The sequence below is a fragment of the Lachnellula hyalina genome (assembly GCF_007821495.1).
Source record: "Lachnellula hyalina strain CBS 185.66 chromosome Unknown contig00079, whole genome shotgun sequence".
Taxonomy (NCBI): Eukaryota; Fungi; Ascomycota; class Leotiomycetes; order Helotiales; family Lachnaceae; genus Lachnellula; species Lachnellula hyalina.
Genome location: NW_022157193.1, coordinates 72,138 through 86,554, shown reverse-complemented (window position 1 = coordinate 86,554; position 14,417 = coordinate 72,138). Strand labels below are relative to the sequence as shown.

Sequence of the window (14,417 nt, the reverse complement as noted above, 5' to 3'; positions counted from 1 at the left end):
GTGGTGATACAGTGCGAGTACAGATCTCTAGAAGCTTGCAGCCGGTGTTCGTACAAGTCACAAGTGAGGCTTGAGATCAGCCTTCTACCCAAGGTAAGGGTGTTGTTCCTCGGCTCCAGCGCCAATCAATTGAGCTACCTTACTCCGTATAGCTGAAGGTTCTGATGCGGTAAGTATATCATCCGGTCACAGTATATCCAATCATCTCCAATTGCTTCTCGTTGGGAGTCCTTACTCCTTTCTCGGTAGAAGCTGAAGAAAGGAGAGAATACCTCGTAAACTTTTTCTCTCTACGAAGTACCCCTAGCCTGGTACCCTTGACCGAGATGCGGTGAGGTTGTCGATCACTGGAAATTACTGCGGGGGGCACCCCAGCCCAGCTAGCAAGACCCCTGTAGGCATCGTATCTCAACAGCTTCGAGCTGTTATCGGACAAGTGCCCGCTGTCAGGCCGTCGGTGGGCCATTTCAACATCAACATCAACAGCCGCGTTAGACATCACTCGTGAAGGCGAATTACAACAAGTAGTTTTGAAAAGAATACCTTAGTTTACTTAATCCAAGAGCAGAAGTATCATTACTACATCAATCAAGAGAAATCTTCATAAAATACTCTCTCTCTCTCTCTCTCTCTCTCTCTCTCTCCCGCCCCTAGAACACGACTTCAAAGCTCAGATACCTATACCCCGCAATATAAATGTCCAGCAAGAATCACACAACAGAAATCCAGATATAAACCTGATATCACCTCACCTTACCTTACCTTACCTTACCTATATCCCTAATCAAAAATCCCAGCAAAGATTCCTACTACAGGAAGCTTGGAACGCAATAAGTGCATCCATCGATAGATACTCGTATATATCGCCTACCTACCTACCTACCTACCTACCAACCTACCCACGCATTCCATAACCTCACCTTCGGTAGCCTAGAATTCTAAACTTATATAAAGTACCCCTTACCTTACCTTTCCTAAGCTAGTAAGAGTATATGTAAACCTCAAGCGTAAGCAATGCTTACGCAATCTATGTATTTCTCCTTCTTAGATGATAGGTATTCTTTATATCATATGAGCATATACTGTATGCCTTACTAGGAAATAAGATGCGATGCCCCTGATATCCTGCGCTGAACGCTACTTAGGAGATCAGATCAGTATAGTATTGAGAATTCAGATAACTGCGTGCTAGTAAGTGGCATGATAAGCGTCGTTACGGGATTCTATGCTAGTAGACTACTAATTCGAATTCAAAACAACTTGTAGTTAATTTAATTAATTTCATTCATTTCATTTCATCAAGACATCTAGCTATATAAGTACCCTATTCTATCTATCTACCTATCTATCTATCCATCAATAATCCATCCAACACCCCCTCCCCCCCTTTCATTTCCATTTCCACTCTCCTTCAACTGATAGTCTGGCACTGCACCTCCCCTCACAAAACCAAAAGAGCAAATCCCAAAAATGCAACCCCGGCCCCAAAGCCAAACCGCCGATTCCTTCTCCCCTCAGCCGTTAGCACCGAGTTCGCTCCTCCACCTCCACCCATAATAGTCTGCCCACCGGCGCCCGTAGGCTTAATAGGCCCCGCAATCTCCGTACTAGTACGCACTACATGTTCCGTAGCCGTAGCCGTAGCCGTTGGTGGCGGTGGTGGTGAAATTGGGATTTGCACAGGGAGGACGGGTTGCGTGCTATAGAGCACTGCCGCAGCTACTTGGGTGGTGTGTGCTGGGGTAATGGAGATATTGGTTGTAGTTGTAGTTGTGGTGGTGGGGACAGAGAGAAGAAGAGAGGTGCTGGTATTGCTCCACACGCCCACACCCACGCTCGAAAAACCCGACAGGCTCGTGGAGACCGCAATGCATGGTAGTGTGAGGATGAACGTTAAGCTTTCGCCTGCTATGCCGCAACTAACGCACGTTTTCGTGGTTGTGAGCATGGGGATTTGGGGTGCTGGAGCTGTTGCGGGTGTCGGTATAGAGTCCGAGGGGGTGGAGGGGCAGATGGTCAGGGTTGAGGTAATGGTGTAGGTGGCTAGGGTGTTGGCAGCGCAGGTGCAGAGGTCGATGTATGTTGCTGGATGAGAGGCTCTCATGTCAGTTGATTGCTTGCTTGCATGCTTGACTAGGTAGGTAGGCACCGAGAAGGAATTTGGGAGGGGGGGAAGAGGAAGGACACTTACTGGTGAGAATGGTGATGTAGAATTCTGATTCTGATTGTGGGGATGAGGGTGGGAGAGAGGGGTTACCGGCCATTCCTACGCCGAGGATTGAGGATGCTGGAGGGACGCTTGATAAGGGGGGTAGGTCTGCAGATATGGAGGGCGCCGGAGAGGGTGATGGGGTTATGCTCCCCGTCTCTACCACACTCTCACTCGAACTCCCCTCCAGCCCACCTACAGGCTCAGCCACATAAACACTCCACGCCCAATCAGCCGTGTCATTGCTCAACCTCTTCCTTAGACTATTCACCACCCTGACACCTCCGCAAACCTCGAGTGGGTCTCCAGGACAAGGGAGATGGCAACTTCCCACAGTCGTATCCCCCAGATCGTCGGCACAGCCACAGCTAGTCCCGTGCACACCGGCGTAGGTTTTCGAGGCGCAGGCTGTTAGGCAGGTGGTGATGGTCATGTTGGGGCTAGTCAGGAAGTTGGTAAAGGTTGAGAGTGTGGTGGAGAGGCAGGAGAGGTAGATGAAGTGTGATTGGGGGGTTTGGGAAGGAGAGGGGTTGCTGGATATTGGGGTGGCTTGAGATGGAGATAGAGATGGTGAGGCTTCCGTCGAACTATCAGGGTTCGTCGAAGTCGAGGAAACCGCCGGCCCGACCGTATAGACATTTACGGAATTGATAATCCAATATCTAAGGATACTTAGCACGTAACCCCAAAACATTATACGTGTAAAGTACTTACGCATCGATAAACGCAGATGGATTGGAAGCAACATAGCCGACACACGTCGGCGCCAAACTACTACAAACAGGATCCGAAGTCCAAACATTGGCAGCCCAGTCTCCACAAAAAGTAGTATCAAAAACGAGGTTATGATTCGCAAAATGGGTGTCGATATCGCAGCTGCCTCGAAAGTTTGCTTGGGGAGTTCCCCAAGTCTGAGGATCAGGGACGCCATTTGTTATATCCTGAGGGATGCTTGATCGTGGGAAGAACCATATCTTGATATACTGAGATGTCCATTCGGTGGCATATACGCCTCCAGAGATGGCGTTGAATGGGCCACCGTAAGAGGAATCCGTGGAGGCTGTGCTGCTGCATCCGGTATTGTCGTTCAAGTTGCCGTCGCAATTGTTGGATTGCAGTGTCCCAGTTTGTCCGCTGCCGGCGATTGTACAATCAGGAGAGCTGCGTCAGAAGTTAGTATCAGACATATAGATACTGCAAAGGTGACTGACGTGTGAAGAGACATGAGATTATCATCATTGCTATTAACTCCCTCGATAATATCGATCTCTCCAGACTGAGGCCAGTTCGGGCCAAATGACCAGACTATAAGGAAGTCAGCGAATTATTTTGATAGAAGGCTAGGTTTAACCAGTATTGGAAAACTCACATGCAGGCCAAGTGCCACAAATTCCTCCGGGCATGTGCGCAATGTCCGCAATGAATAATCCATGTGTCCATGACTGTTTTGAGCTGATCCTCACACTATTTCGTCCAGGCGCTGAAGTGCTGAGAGTTGTTGAGTAGTCAACGCCTATGTACATGGCACCGTTTGGGCCGGGGCCCGCGAGGCCCAAGTTAGCAGCTTCCACGGCACTAACATAGCTAGATCTTGTTAGTTTCTGGGGGATAGTCCATGAAGTCGAACTTACTTGACGAATCCGTTTGTTGGATCAGGTCCCTTGAGTTATGGTTAACTTTTTGTCGGAGGGATAGGAGATGCAGATAGTAGAAGTGACGAGGTTTCCTAATGTGCTTACTGTGAAGAAATTGAAATTGTCAAAGAACGATGACCCTGCCAAGTTGGTATCCAAGTTGTATGTGCTAGCTGCCCCTGCGCTGGAGCCAAATATCAACAATATTAGGACATCATGCCAGAATTTTGAAGAACTTGGAATCATCAAAGTCATTATGATTGTAGAGATAATACCATAATGAGTGAATAAAGTGAAGTGCGGGGCTCAAGATAAACAAAATCTACATGAACTTCAGGTTGATAAGGCGACTTGGGGAATGTAGTATGCCTAATCGAAAGGAATGCGTGCACCACCTGGAACAATGCCTATTGAAGTATAGAAGCATTTCTCGAATTTTGATTCGTTGGAATGGAAAAGCCAGCACAATGGGATTGTATTGACGATCTCGACTTGAGCGTGACTTCGTCAGGCTACCCATGGCATGCTTGCCTCTTTTTTCCCCATTCAGGGGGAAGGTGAGATCCTGATTGACATCGATTTTGGTCACTCACCCTACTAGAGAAGTTCTTTCCAACTTTCCCAACCTGAGCTCCCCCTCCAACCCCAGACGACCGCGTAATGTCGAGCCAGCATTTGCCACTCTTCAACTTCATCCAACCCCTCCAGGCTATCAACTCTCTCTTTCTCCTCAGATGATACCCACTGGTCCCAAATCCGTTCTATAGTTTCTCCTCCTTGACCCCCATCTGAATCTGTAAAGCCCATCTCAGACAACCTATCTTTCTGATCCCGTAGATTTTTATAAACCTTCACCGTAGGCATAGTAATATTCCTAGCCGCAAGATTCGCAACCATCATCTGCCCAAACGGGCTATCAACTCCAATCGGCTCGTACAATATAATACCTAGAGAAGGTATCCGATTTGCGAACCACTTGACAACATCTCGCGCATTATCGACCTCCAGATAGCATAAACAGCATTCAGATATGAGGAGTGTTGGAATATCGCTTTGAATGCCATGGAAGGAATTCAATTCTTTCATTGACGGCGAGTAAGGGAGCCGCCGGAGATCGAGGGGGTGGCAACAATATATTGTTTCGGATTCTCCATCCCTGGCTCGAAAGCCCCATTCGGGTTCTGGATCGGAGTCTGGTTCAGTAGGCTTCGTCGGCTCTACGAACATAGTCGCATTCCCGTCTCCCTTTGATAATGCTTCATTGCTCGAGACGATGCGCGATTTAGTAGTGCAGACGGTGGGGAAGTCGAATTCGTGGTATATTAGGTTGCGATGCTTGTTTTGGGCGCGTAGGCGGAAATATCGTGTATCGGTGCCTGCGCCTAGAGATATTATTTGCCTTTTCTGCGGCGGGGTATCATTCGATTCGGAAAGGAAGGCATTGATGAGAATGTCGAGAGCCGTGGTTCTGGTATATGTTCCTGCGCAGATGTTAGTGAAGCATGTTGAGAGTCTGGCTGTAGAACATGGTACCTCGGTTGATGATGGGCAATCGCCGTGTCCCGGCACCATTTACAAAGTAGGCCGCATAGGGGTCATTGATATATCCCAGGGAAACGGCGCTGAGACGTGACACTGCAGCATCTGTATCTGTGGACTGGATATCGAGATCTTTGCGGTTTTGGGTAGTATGAGTAGAGCCGCCTCCTCGACCTCGGCCTCGACCACCCCGTGACCGTGGGCCTCCTCGTGAGGCTAGGAGGTTTGGAATCTGTGGTGCAGACATTTGGTTCGATAGGAAATTGAAGTGAGGGGCGGACGATGAATAGCTTCTCTGACGCAATTAATTGGGTTGGCGAATCAACACGGCAGCACGTGAACACATATTTCACAGAGGTAAATATTTTGACACACCAATCACAGCATATATATATACAAGACTTAACACACAGCGGTTGCCTTGCATTGGATGGAATATACACGGTAAATGTTGTAAATTAGGTTTGTGGCTTTCTCTCCAGATATGTTTTTACAGAAAGAAGCGTTCTTTTCTTCCCTGCAATGCTTATTTCATTCCTGTACCGCTTTCTTATCACAATCACTCTATCGATAGGGGTTGTTGGGGTTCCTATCAGTACAGTATGGGGAAAGCAAGCCACTGTGCCACAAGTCGAACTAGATTCTATTGTTTACAAGAATAAAAGAAGGGATTGCAGAGCGCCTACTCGACTCCTATTTCTAAAAGTCGCGTCCACTCGACGGTAATTGTCGCCACCGCTTCCCTTTCCCATCTCATCACTGGACTGGTCTGGTACTGGATCATGAGAAATCACGATGCGCCAAAGGAATCACAAATTCCATGGGCTTGGTTGGCTTTCACCGGTGATTTAATCTAACATCCCCCCATCCTCCTCTTCCTAAACAAGACAAGCGTCAGGTACAGGATAAACTACGCTTAATTATAACCTTGATTTAATCCCAATCTAGTCGCTGTCTAGTCCTAATCCAGCTCTACTTCTCCTCCGAGCCGCAGCCAAGCATGAACCAAGGCTGTATGCAGTAAGGTGGGTCGACTGGCTCCTCGAGGATGATTGGGCGCCTCTGTGGGCTTGCCGTGATTGGCGCAGAACCAGGCTTGAAATTATCCAATTTCCCCAGACCAGAGGCCGGCATGGACCCCTCCCCTCCCTCTTCCAGCCTCTAAATCTTCTTCTCCTCCCAAAGTAAACTCTCTCGCGCCTCCTACTCATACTTCACTGTCCCTTCCGTTGCCTTTCCACGCTCGTTCTGGCTGTTTGCCCATCACATTCATTCCCAATAATACTCTCACCACAAGTCACTCTTTCGATTATGTGCCTTTGATAAATAACTTTGATAATTTTCAATTCGATACGATACTCCACGTACCAAACTCCGGCGCGCGCCATCTATTGATAGACATCAGACTACGCACACGCGACACCCCATATAATCCCAACACGGCAACATCTGGCCACTTAACAGATACCACACCTATTACTATACACAAGATGAAGCTTTTGGATATTCAGACGGCCATGGGCGCCGCGGTTTTGCTTCTGTCCGTCCCTTGCGATGCGAAGCATGGTCACGGCCTGTCGCATTTGGGCGGCTTGAGTTCGCGACACAACCACCAACATAAGAGACATGCGTCGCCAAATGTTGAAAGCATTGAGGATGGATTGGAGAAGCGTGGAACTTGCCAGTTTCCTACAGATGCTGGTTTGGTCTCCGTGCCTGGCGCAAGTAATGGCGGGTGGGCAATGAGTCCCGATCAATCCTGCACTCCTGGGAATTACTGTCCTTATGCTTGTCCACCAGGGAAAGTAATGGCACAATGGGACAAATCAGCGACCTCATATACTTACCCACTATCCATGGTTAGTTACAGACTTAATTTTATAGAGGATTTTAACTAATCCTTTGCAGAACGGTGGCGCATACTGCGACAACAATGGTCAAATCCAGAAACCCTTCACCAATAACGATTGGTGTGTTGATGGAACCGGCACTGTTTCAGTCCAGAACAGCTGTGGCTCTGGCGTTTCTTTCTGTCAGACTGTCCTACCTGGGAACGAAGCCATGTTGATTCCTACCTACGTTGAAGACCATGCTGTATTGGCTGTACCAGATACCACCTACTGGTGTGAAACTGCTGCTCAGTAAGTAATCTGTTGACATATTTGAATATTGATTAACGTCTCCTAGCTATTATGTCAACCCTCCCGGAATTGGCACTTCTGATGCGTGCATTTGGGGTAGCGATTCAAACCCACATGGGAACTGGTCTCCATATGTCTCGGGAGCCAACACTGACAGCTCTGGCAACACTTTTGTTAAGCTTGACTGGAATCCAATCTTCATCGCATCCGAACTTGCTGGAACTACTCCCACCTTTGGTCTCAATATCACTTGCCCTGGTGGAGGTTGCAATGGCTTGCCCTGCTCTATTGACCCATCTGTGAATAAGCCTGGAACTGTCACCAGCTCCGATTCCAGCACTGGAGCAGGAGGTACCAGCTTCTGTGTCGCTACTGTGCCCAAGGGTGGAAAGGCCGTCATTGAAGTCTTTGAAGTTGGCGGATCAGGGTCCGGCAGTGGGTCATCTAAATCGTCGAGCTCGTCACCCTCCAAAGCCTCCAAAGCCTCCAACGCGGTTTCGAGCTCCAGTCCTCCAAGCTCTTCATCATCGCCCTCGTCTACTCCAACTCCTACCCCATCGTCAACATCGACCTCAAAGATATCTAGCACCAGCCCAAGCTCCAGCCCCAGCTCTTCCAAGCCTAGCCCAACGTCGACGTCGACATCATTGTCGACATCATCGGCCCCCAGCACCACTTCCAGTACCATCTCCAGTACCACTTCGAGTTCCATTTTGAGCACCACTTCCAGCAGCATCATTTTCAGCTCCAGCTCATCTTCAATCTTGACAACATCTTCGGCCAGCATCAATATTACTACCACCTCCTTGACCTCCACATACTCTTCCGCAACCGCCAGTAACTCCCCTCATGTTCTGTATCAAAACGGTACTGCAACTGCACTCGTCACACCAATAGCCACTGGTTCGTCAGGCAGCTCAGCTGTGAACAATACTGCATTGAGCACCATGGCAAGCCCAACTTCCAAGCATAACGCAGCTGGAGCGACGTTTGTTTCAGGCAGCACCCTTATCTTCGGCGCCCTGCTTGCCATCGCCTCTACTTATTTCCTATAAAATGGAAATACCGACACATGTTTCCTAATTTCTATATGCAACCCCCACGGCACAGCACCGTCCGGATCAATCGCTATTCACCTTCTCACTATTTATCATTACTCACACTGTCTAATACGTCTGGATATACGTAATTTATATTATCGCCTACCTGGTCTGGAGACCTCTGAGCCAATTGTACAGTACCTGGTTTCGGAGTAGTGCAACAAACATTCAACATTCTTCTCATCTATGCAAATGTCGTTTCATTCCTGCTGGCTGGATCCATATCAGCAGCTGGAGATATAAAGATTCCACGATATTGTTTTGAGATTATACCCATACCCTTTTTATGAATTTTTTTTATTTGACTTCTTTGTTTGCCTCTATATATATACATACGGAGTGTGGATTCTATGGCGGGGAAAAACACTTACACATTCTATTATAACCATATTCTTATACTTTATTGTTTATCAGGGGACGGGGTTCAGGTTCGCTTGAGCCGGATCCTTTTTTTATGAAGGTTATGTTTATGATGAAGAGATACCTTATTCTGCTTCCTCTGGTTAGTGGCGCGTGGATTTATTTTACGGCGGGATTGGATTGGATTGAATTGTGGTGAAAAATATAGCAAGGAAGAAGGGGGAGGGGGGTGTAGTTAGGTGGTTGTTGGAATTTTACCACTCTGTGGGATATTTCACTTCCTCTTATCTACATTGTATCAGCTTATAGCTAGTTGGTAGTAGTTGAAAAATGTAGTTGTGAAGCAGTTCATACTATACTTTTATGTGCGACGTGAGTGATGGACTCATCATATATATACATTTAATCCAAGGACTTGTCCATCTTGCGATACTCGACATTCACGCCATCATATTATATTATATCACACATACATCAAAAGAGTAACTCATCCCTCCCTCCCTCACTCCAAAAATCAGAACGAAATGATTCATCCCGCCAGCTAGCTGGGAGCAACTCTCCTCTCCTTCCTTCCTTCCTTCCTCCTCACATGCCAGGCTCCAAATGCAACTTTACAAGCACCGTCGCGTGTTTAAACGGGGTTTCTATCTATCCATCTATCTATCTATCTATCTATCTATCTATCTATCTGTGCTCTCTGTCTGTATTGACATTCATGGGTTGTGTGGCATGAATGGTACTTGATATGAGATGAGATGAGATGAGATGAGATGATTTGCTTGTATGGAGGGAGGGTGAGGGACGGCTGTGGAATTAGAGGGAGAGGGGAAGGGGGGATTGATGGATAGATGGGATAAGTAGGTATGTAGGTATGAGAGATGAGAGAAGTGATCAATGCAAGTGAGTGAGTAAGTGAGGATGCGGGAATTAGGGAGTTGGTATAGAAGGGAAGGGAAGGGAAGGGAGTGAATGGGGATGGGGATGAGGGGTTGAGAGGTTGGAAGCGGAGAATTTGGGACGGGTCACAGAGAGATTTACAGTGTGTATAAGAGGGAGGGGGGTTTGGAGGTTGAGTACTACTGCTGCTGAGGGAGTTGCTTGTTATCTAGGTCGGTATGAAGTGAGGAAGCTCAGCATCATCACAGAGTTTATAATTACGGTCCTTGAAGCATGTGTCTTAAGTAAACATCTAAATTTTTAATTTCAAGTCAACTTTCTCTACTTAAGTAATAATGGGTATCGTCGCATCCAGCCAAATCACGTTTCAGACGCCAGGCCAATCCTCCCTAGAGCGCTTAAAACGCCAGAAAGTATCTGCCGATCAAATCCTCATATGTCCAGAACTCCTTACTCAAACAGACTCTCATATCTCCAGAATTCTTTGACTTAGCCCCCACCCCTGGTAAATTCACATCTGGAACCCAAGCGCGTTCAACGCGGCCATATTCCTCTTTTCCAAGACACTATTCTTCTCCTGGGTCGTAGTCAACATTTCGCTCAGCGCTGCCAATTCTCTATCCTTTAATATCCGCAACTCCCTTAAATGCTTGATCTCCTTGCTCTGCTTCTCCCATCTGTCGCGCCAGAAGACTGCTTGACGGTTTAGTTCAGGAATAGTGTTTTCTTCGCCATGAGAGGAATTTGAGCGGCTGGCTGGTGGGGTCGAGAAGATGGGTTGGGGGTGAGAGCGGGGAATCGGTCGGTGGGGCTTCTCTTTGATCTCACCGGGTTCCGTAGCATCGGAGTGTTGATTGGGAGAGGCTGATGGGAGGAGATTTTGTTGGACCTCCTTGAGTGTCTGCTCATTGTTTCCATAGGGGGTTGGATAAGGGGGGAATGGGTTAGCGCAAGGCTGTTCGGTGGGCGCTGAGGTGCTCTCAGACCCATCTTCTGCTGGGAGGGCTTGAGACAGTTTAGGTTGGGCGGCTGGGTGAAGAAGAACTTCTAGCTGGTCAATGATAGACATATTGACCGGCTGAGACGAAGGCCGAGAGTGCTCGCTAGGTCCCGCGGCTTGAGATGGGTGGCCTGGGTTCGAAGGGACTGCGGATAGTGGCATGGCCTGTGAAGATGGCTCTGACTTGACACGAGGATCCCGTACTCTTGGTCCAGCAGGCGCCAACCCACTCATCTGGTTCGCTGATATGAACTGCCGTGGCCCAGTCGGTGCGATGAGGACCCTTTGATCCGTCGCGAACGGTCTCGCACGTAATGGAGAAGCAGGAATCATTTCTTGTGGGACACGGTGGGGAGAGGCTGGCCTTGTACCTCGTAGACCATGATGGCCACTGGGCGCCTGATCGCTCTGTACAGCGCGGCGCACCTCCCTCTTCTTTTCCTGCGTGCTCTTCCTGTGGGGTCTGTCTCGCGCATCCCTCTGCAGCTGGTCCACGAGGCGCTGCTCTGCAGCCCTATCACGAGGATAAGAGACCCAAATGGTGCGACCGCCTATGTGGACGAGCTCCGCCCCGGGAAACTTGCTACCGCTGCACTTGGTCATGTTGTGTAGCCGTGCGTGGTCCAACAAGAGGGGAGGTGGAAGAGGAGGAAAGGGATAACGACGGTTCTGAGGATGTCTGAAAGCCTGGAAAAGTATTGGAGAAGAAGAAAAGGGTGAGCGCGTGTGTGTCTTGCTTGCTGGCAGGGAGTCAATTGAAGTGTTGTTTCTGGCAAATTCCAGTTGTTCGAGGTTCTGAAATAAAGTGGGACAGCTCTGGAAATGACGATCGAGAAATTCGCGAAAACATGTGATCAAAAATACGAGTAAGGGGTAGATTTTGTTGATTGGTCAACGGCTTTAATAAACAAACCCCCTTTTCAATACTCTATCGATCTTTCAAGAACAATCGACCCGAAGTACTGTTTAACTCCTTCTACCATGCATCAATTAATTCCACATCAGTCCGTAGTCCATGACCAGATAATCCCGATTCAAGAGTGCTTGCTCATCTCCGCCGGCATCACTCATCTTCAGACTTCTGCAAACCCAATTCCACCATCAACTCATGCTGCTTTGTTTCTAAATCTTTAGTCAAAATTTTCTTCTTCAAATCACCGTTTTGCTCCTTCAACGTCAGCTGCTGTTCTATCAGGACATCCGTAAGCTCACGCAGCGCCTTCTTCTCCAAGTCATCTTCTCGTGCCTTGGATTTCAATGCCTCGATCTCAGCATCCCGGGCTTGGATTGATACATTTAGTCTCAAAGTTTGCGGAGCTGGTTCGAACTGTGGATGGTCTTGTGGTCTTAACATAGGTGAAGATGGCTCCACTTTCGGCTGGATTGGTGTGATGGAGTGAGAGGTCGGAGGTTGTTTGTCTGGTGGGGATCTGGTTACGAGCTGGGTCATGTTAATCCTCATTCCTTGTGAGTCCTACTGGAGCGAAGGGTCTTACCTTTCGCGACGGCTTCAGGGTTCTTGCCTCTGGCTCCGGTTCCGGCTCTCTCGCCTTTTGGATGTCATTTAAAGCCTTGAGCCTATTATTCTCCACCCTCTCTGATCTCCTCAATCCTTGTTTCAAGCTAAGGAGCCTCCGCTGTCCCATCCTCTCTAGCCTTTCCTTTGATATTGGCTTCGGGCACTGGAAGTACAAATCAGGAGCAGCAGCTTTATAGGTACGCTTTATGGGAGCGGCAGCTTTATTGCTGCGCTTCTCAGCAGCAGCAGGTTTGTTAAGTTGCTTCTCACGACGAACTCGCTTCTCGTGCATGCGTACTTCCCATGCCTTTTCGATCTGAAGAGCCAGCTCTGCTTCTTCCTCATGGTCACGAGGATGTTTCACCCACATAGAAAGCTTTCCCATCGGCACCGATGGTACCCATATCTGCTCTGCACCTTCGAATCGTTTCCGTCTGCACGGCATTTTGAGGCCTTGGATCGTATTTGTCCTTGGCCTGAATGTGATGAGGGTTAATGTGACCTTATGATCCGAAGGCGATGCAGTGACTAGACGGCAATATTAGCGATCGATCTGCCATGGTCAGCCCCGATCTCAGGGAACTTACGTTGAAGTTGTAATTCTCTCACGATTGTCGGAATATCGTTCAAAGTTGAGAGTTGTTTTGTGAGCATTCACATCACGGCGAAGGTTGTTTATATGAAGATGGTAGGCTAGCGCTCGCCCCTCTAAGTTGCAGGTGGGCCAAACTTCACCTCCACTTTTCAAGTGAATTAAGCATGCTTGTCAGCAAATCGATCTTTCACGGTCATATGCCTTGAAGTTAGAATTCATAGACACCCTGGCCGGCCATTCTAGCTCATCTTCACCCCTCAGATACATCTTTGCAACTCCAAAACGTCTCACGGGATATGAGAACCCAAGATTGACCTGCATCAATTCAAATTTATACTATGAAGGCGTCCACAAACATTGTGGTCAACTCTTACAGTGTCATTATGGTTCCTAATCCTTCTTTGTCCACACCTGGGCAATCTAGGCTCTCCTAAATTCGATGATACCCCTCTCATCGCCCATAACTGGAATACCCAGTCTCCGTATCAAGTACTTCTCCCTATCAGCGAGACTCTCTACTCCCATGTCACGATTAACATCTCCCCTTCCCCTGGCGACCTTCCACTCCAACGACTTGATCTTCCCATGCATTATTGCCTTCTGATCCATCAGAACATCGACCAGCCCCGAGAGTATCTTGTTCTTGTCATGTGCTTGCTTCAAGGTAGCCATCTCTTCCTCTGAGTGTTGAAGCGCCCGCTTTAGCATAGTGATTTGTGCATCCCTCGCTTGTAATCTGGTGCTGATACTGTCTCTTGGCGGTCTTGGAGAGGGTGAGGTGTCAACGTTTACGATAACAATGTAGTTGGTGAATGTGATCCAGATTCTGAGTGGGTGGTGGAAAGTGATTCGGGTTGTGATAACTCGGAGTCGTTTTTCATGTCGACATCTGACCTGGACTCTGTATCCGGAGACCCGTCGCGCACCCTTAGCTCGATAGCAGAGAAATCGTCCATAGAAAGTCTTGCTTTGCGCTGAACGAGCACTTTCCTCTGCTTGATCTTGTTCTTCTCAACACCCCTCTGGCGTAGTTGGTCGAGTTCGGCCGCAACCTGTGCCTCCTCAAGCGTATTTCGCGGTTCAGCAACCCACACAATATGGTTGAATCCTCCTGAAAAGACCAAGATCTCCTTGGCTCCGTTTGATTTTTTGCGACTGCATACCATCTTGAAGTTGAAAATGAGGGGGTAAGGGTATGTAGTGGACGTCGAATTTGAGGGCAGACTTGAAGAGAGCGATTGAAAAGAACAAAAACAAGAAACCTCTTTGCGTTCGTAGGGTCTACCAGTGTTAGACTGTCGTAAAGCTAGTTGTTCGATAACTTTTTCTCTTCGAAACTCTTCAAGATTGAATACCGGAACCGGTAAGTAAACATGTGAAGCGAAAAGGGGTTCGGTAAAAGAGGGGCGCGGCGCCTTTTATG

The 14,417-nt window shown here is 48.2% G+C and overlaps 3 protein-coding genes across 3 annotated transcripts; 1 reads left to right on the top strand and 2 right to left on the bottom strand.

Moving 5' to 3' along the window:
• Positions 1-2,919: 2,919 nt before the first annotated feature.
• LHYA1_G005489 (putative endo-1,3(4)-beta-glucanase) lies at positions 2,920-4,098 on the bottom strand (the record flags this gene model as incomplete). Its single annotated transcript, XM_031150434.1, has 5 exons — positions 2,920-3,370; positions 3,421-3,514; positions 3,579-3,793; positions 3,841-3,869; positions 3,949-4,098. The coding sequence occupies 5 exons, from the start codon at positions 4,096-4,098 to the stop codon at positions 2,920-2,922; spliced, it is 939 nt and encodes a 312-aa protein (XP_031004807.1).
• Positions 4,099-4,440: 342 nt separating this feature from the next.
• On the bottom strand, positions 4,441-5,629 carry PPM1 (Leucine carboxyl methyltransferase; the record flags this gene model as incomplete). The annotated part of the gene is made up of 2 exons (XM_031150433.1): positions 4,441-5,324; positions 5,377-5,629. 2 exons carry the CDS (start codon positions 5,627-5,629, stop codon positions 4,441-4,443), a joined length of 1,137 nt encoding a protein of 378 aa, XP_031004808.1.
• Positions 5,630-6,872: 1,243 nt separating this feature from the next.
• On the top strand, positions 6,873-8,578 carry YMR244W (Uncharacterized protein; the record flags this gene model as incomplete). The annotated part of the gene is made up of 3 exons (XM_031150432.1): positions 6,873-7,241; positions 7,291-7,523; positions 7,570-8,578. The coding sequence occupies 3 exons, from the start codon at positions 6,873-6,875 to the stop codon at positions 8,576-8,578; spliced, it is 1,611 nt and encodes a 536-aa protein (XP_031004799.1).
• Between the last annotated feature and the right edge of the window lie 5,839 nt (positions 8,579-14,417).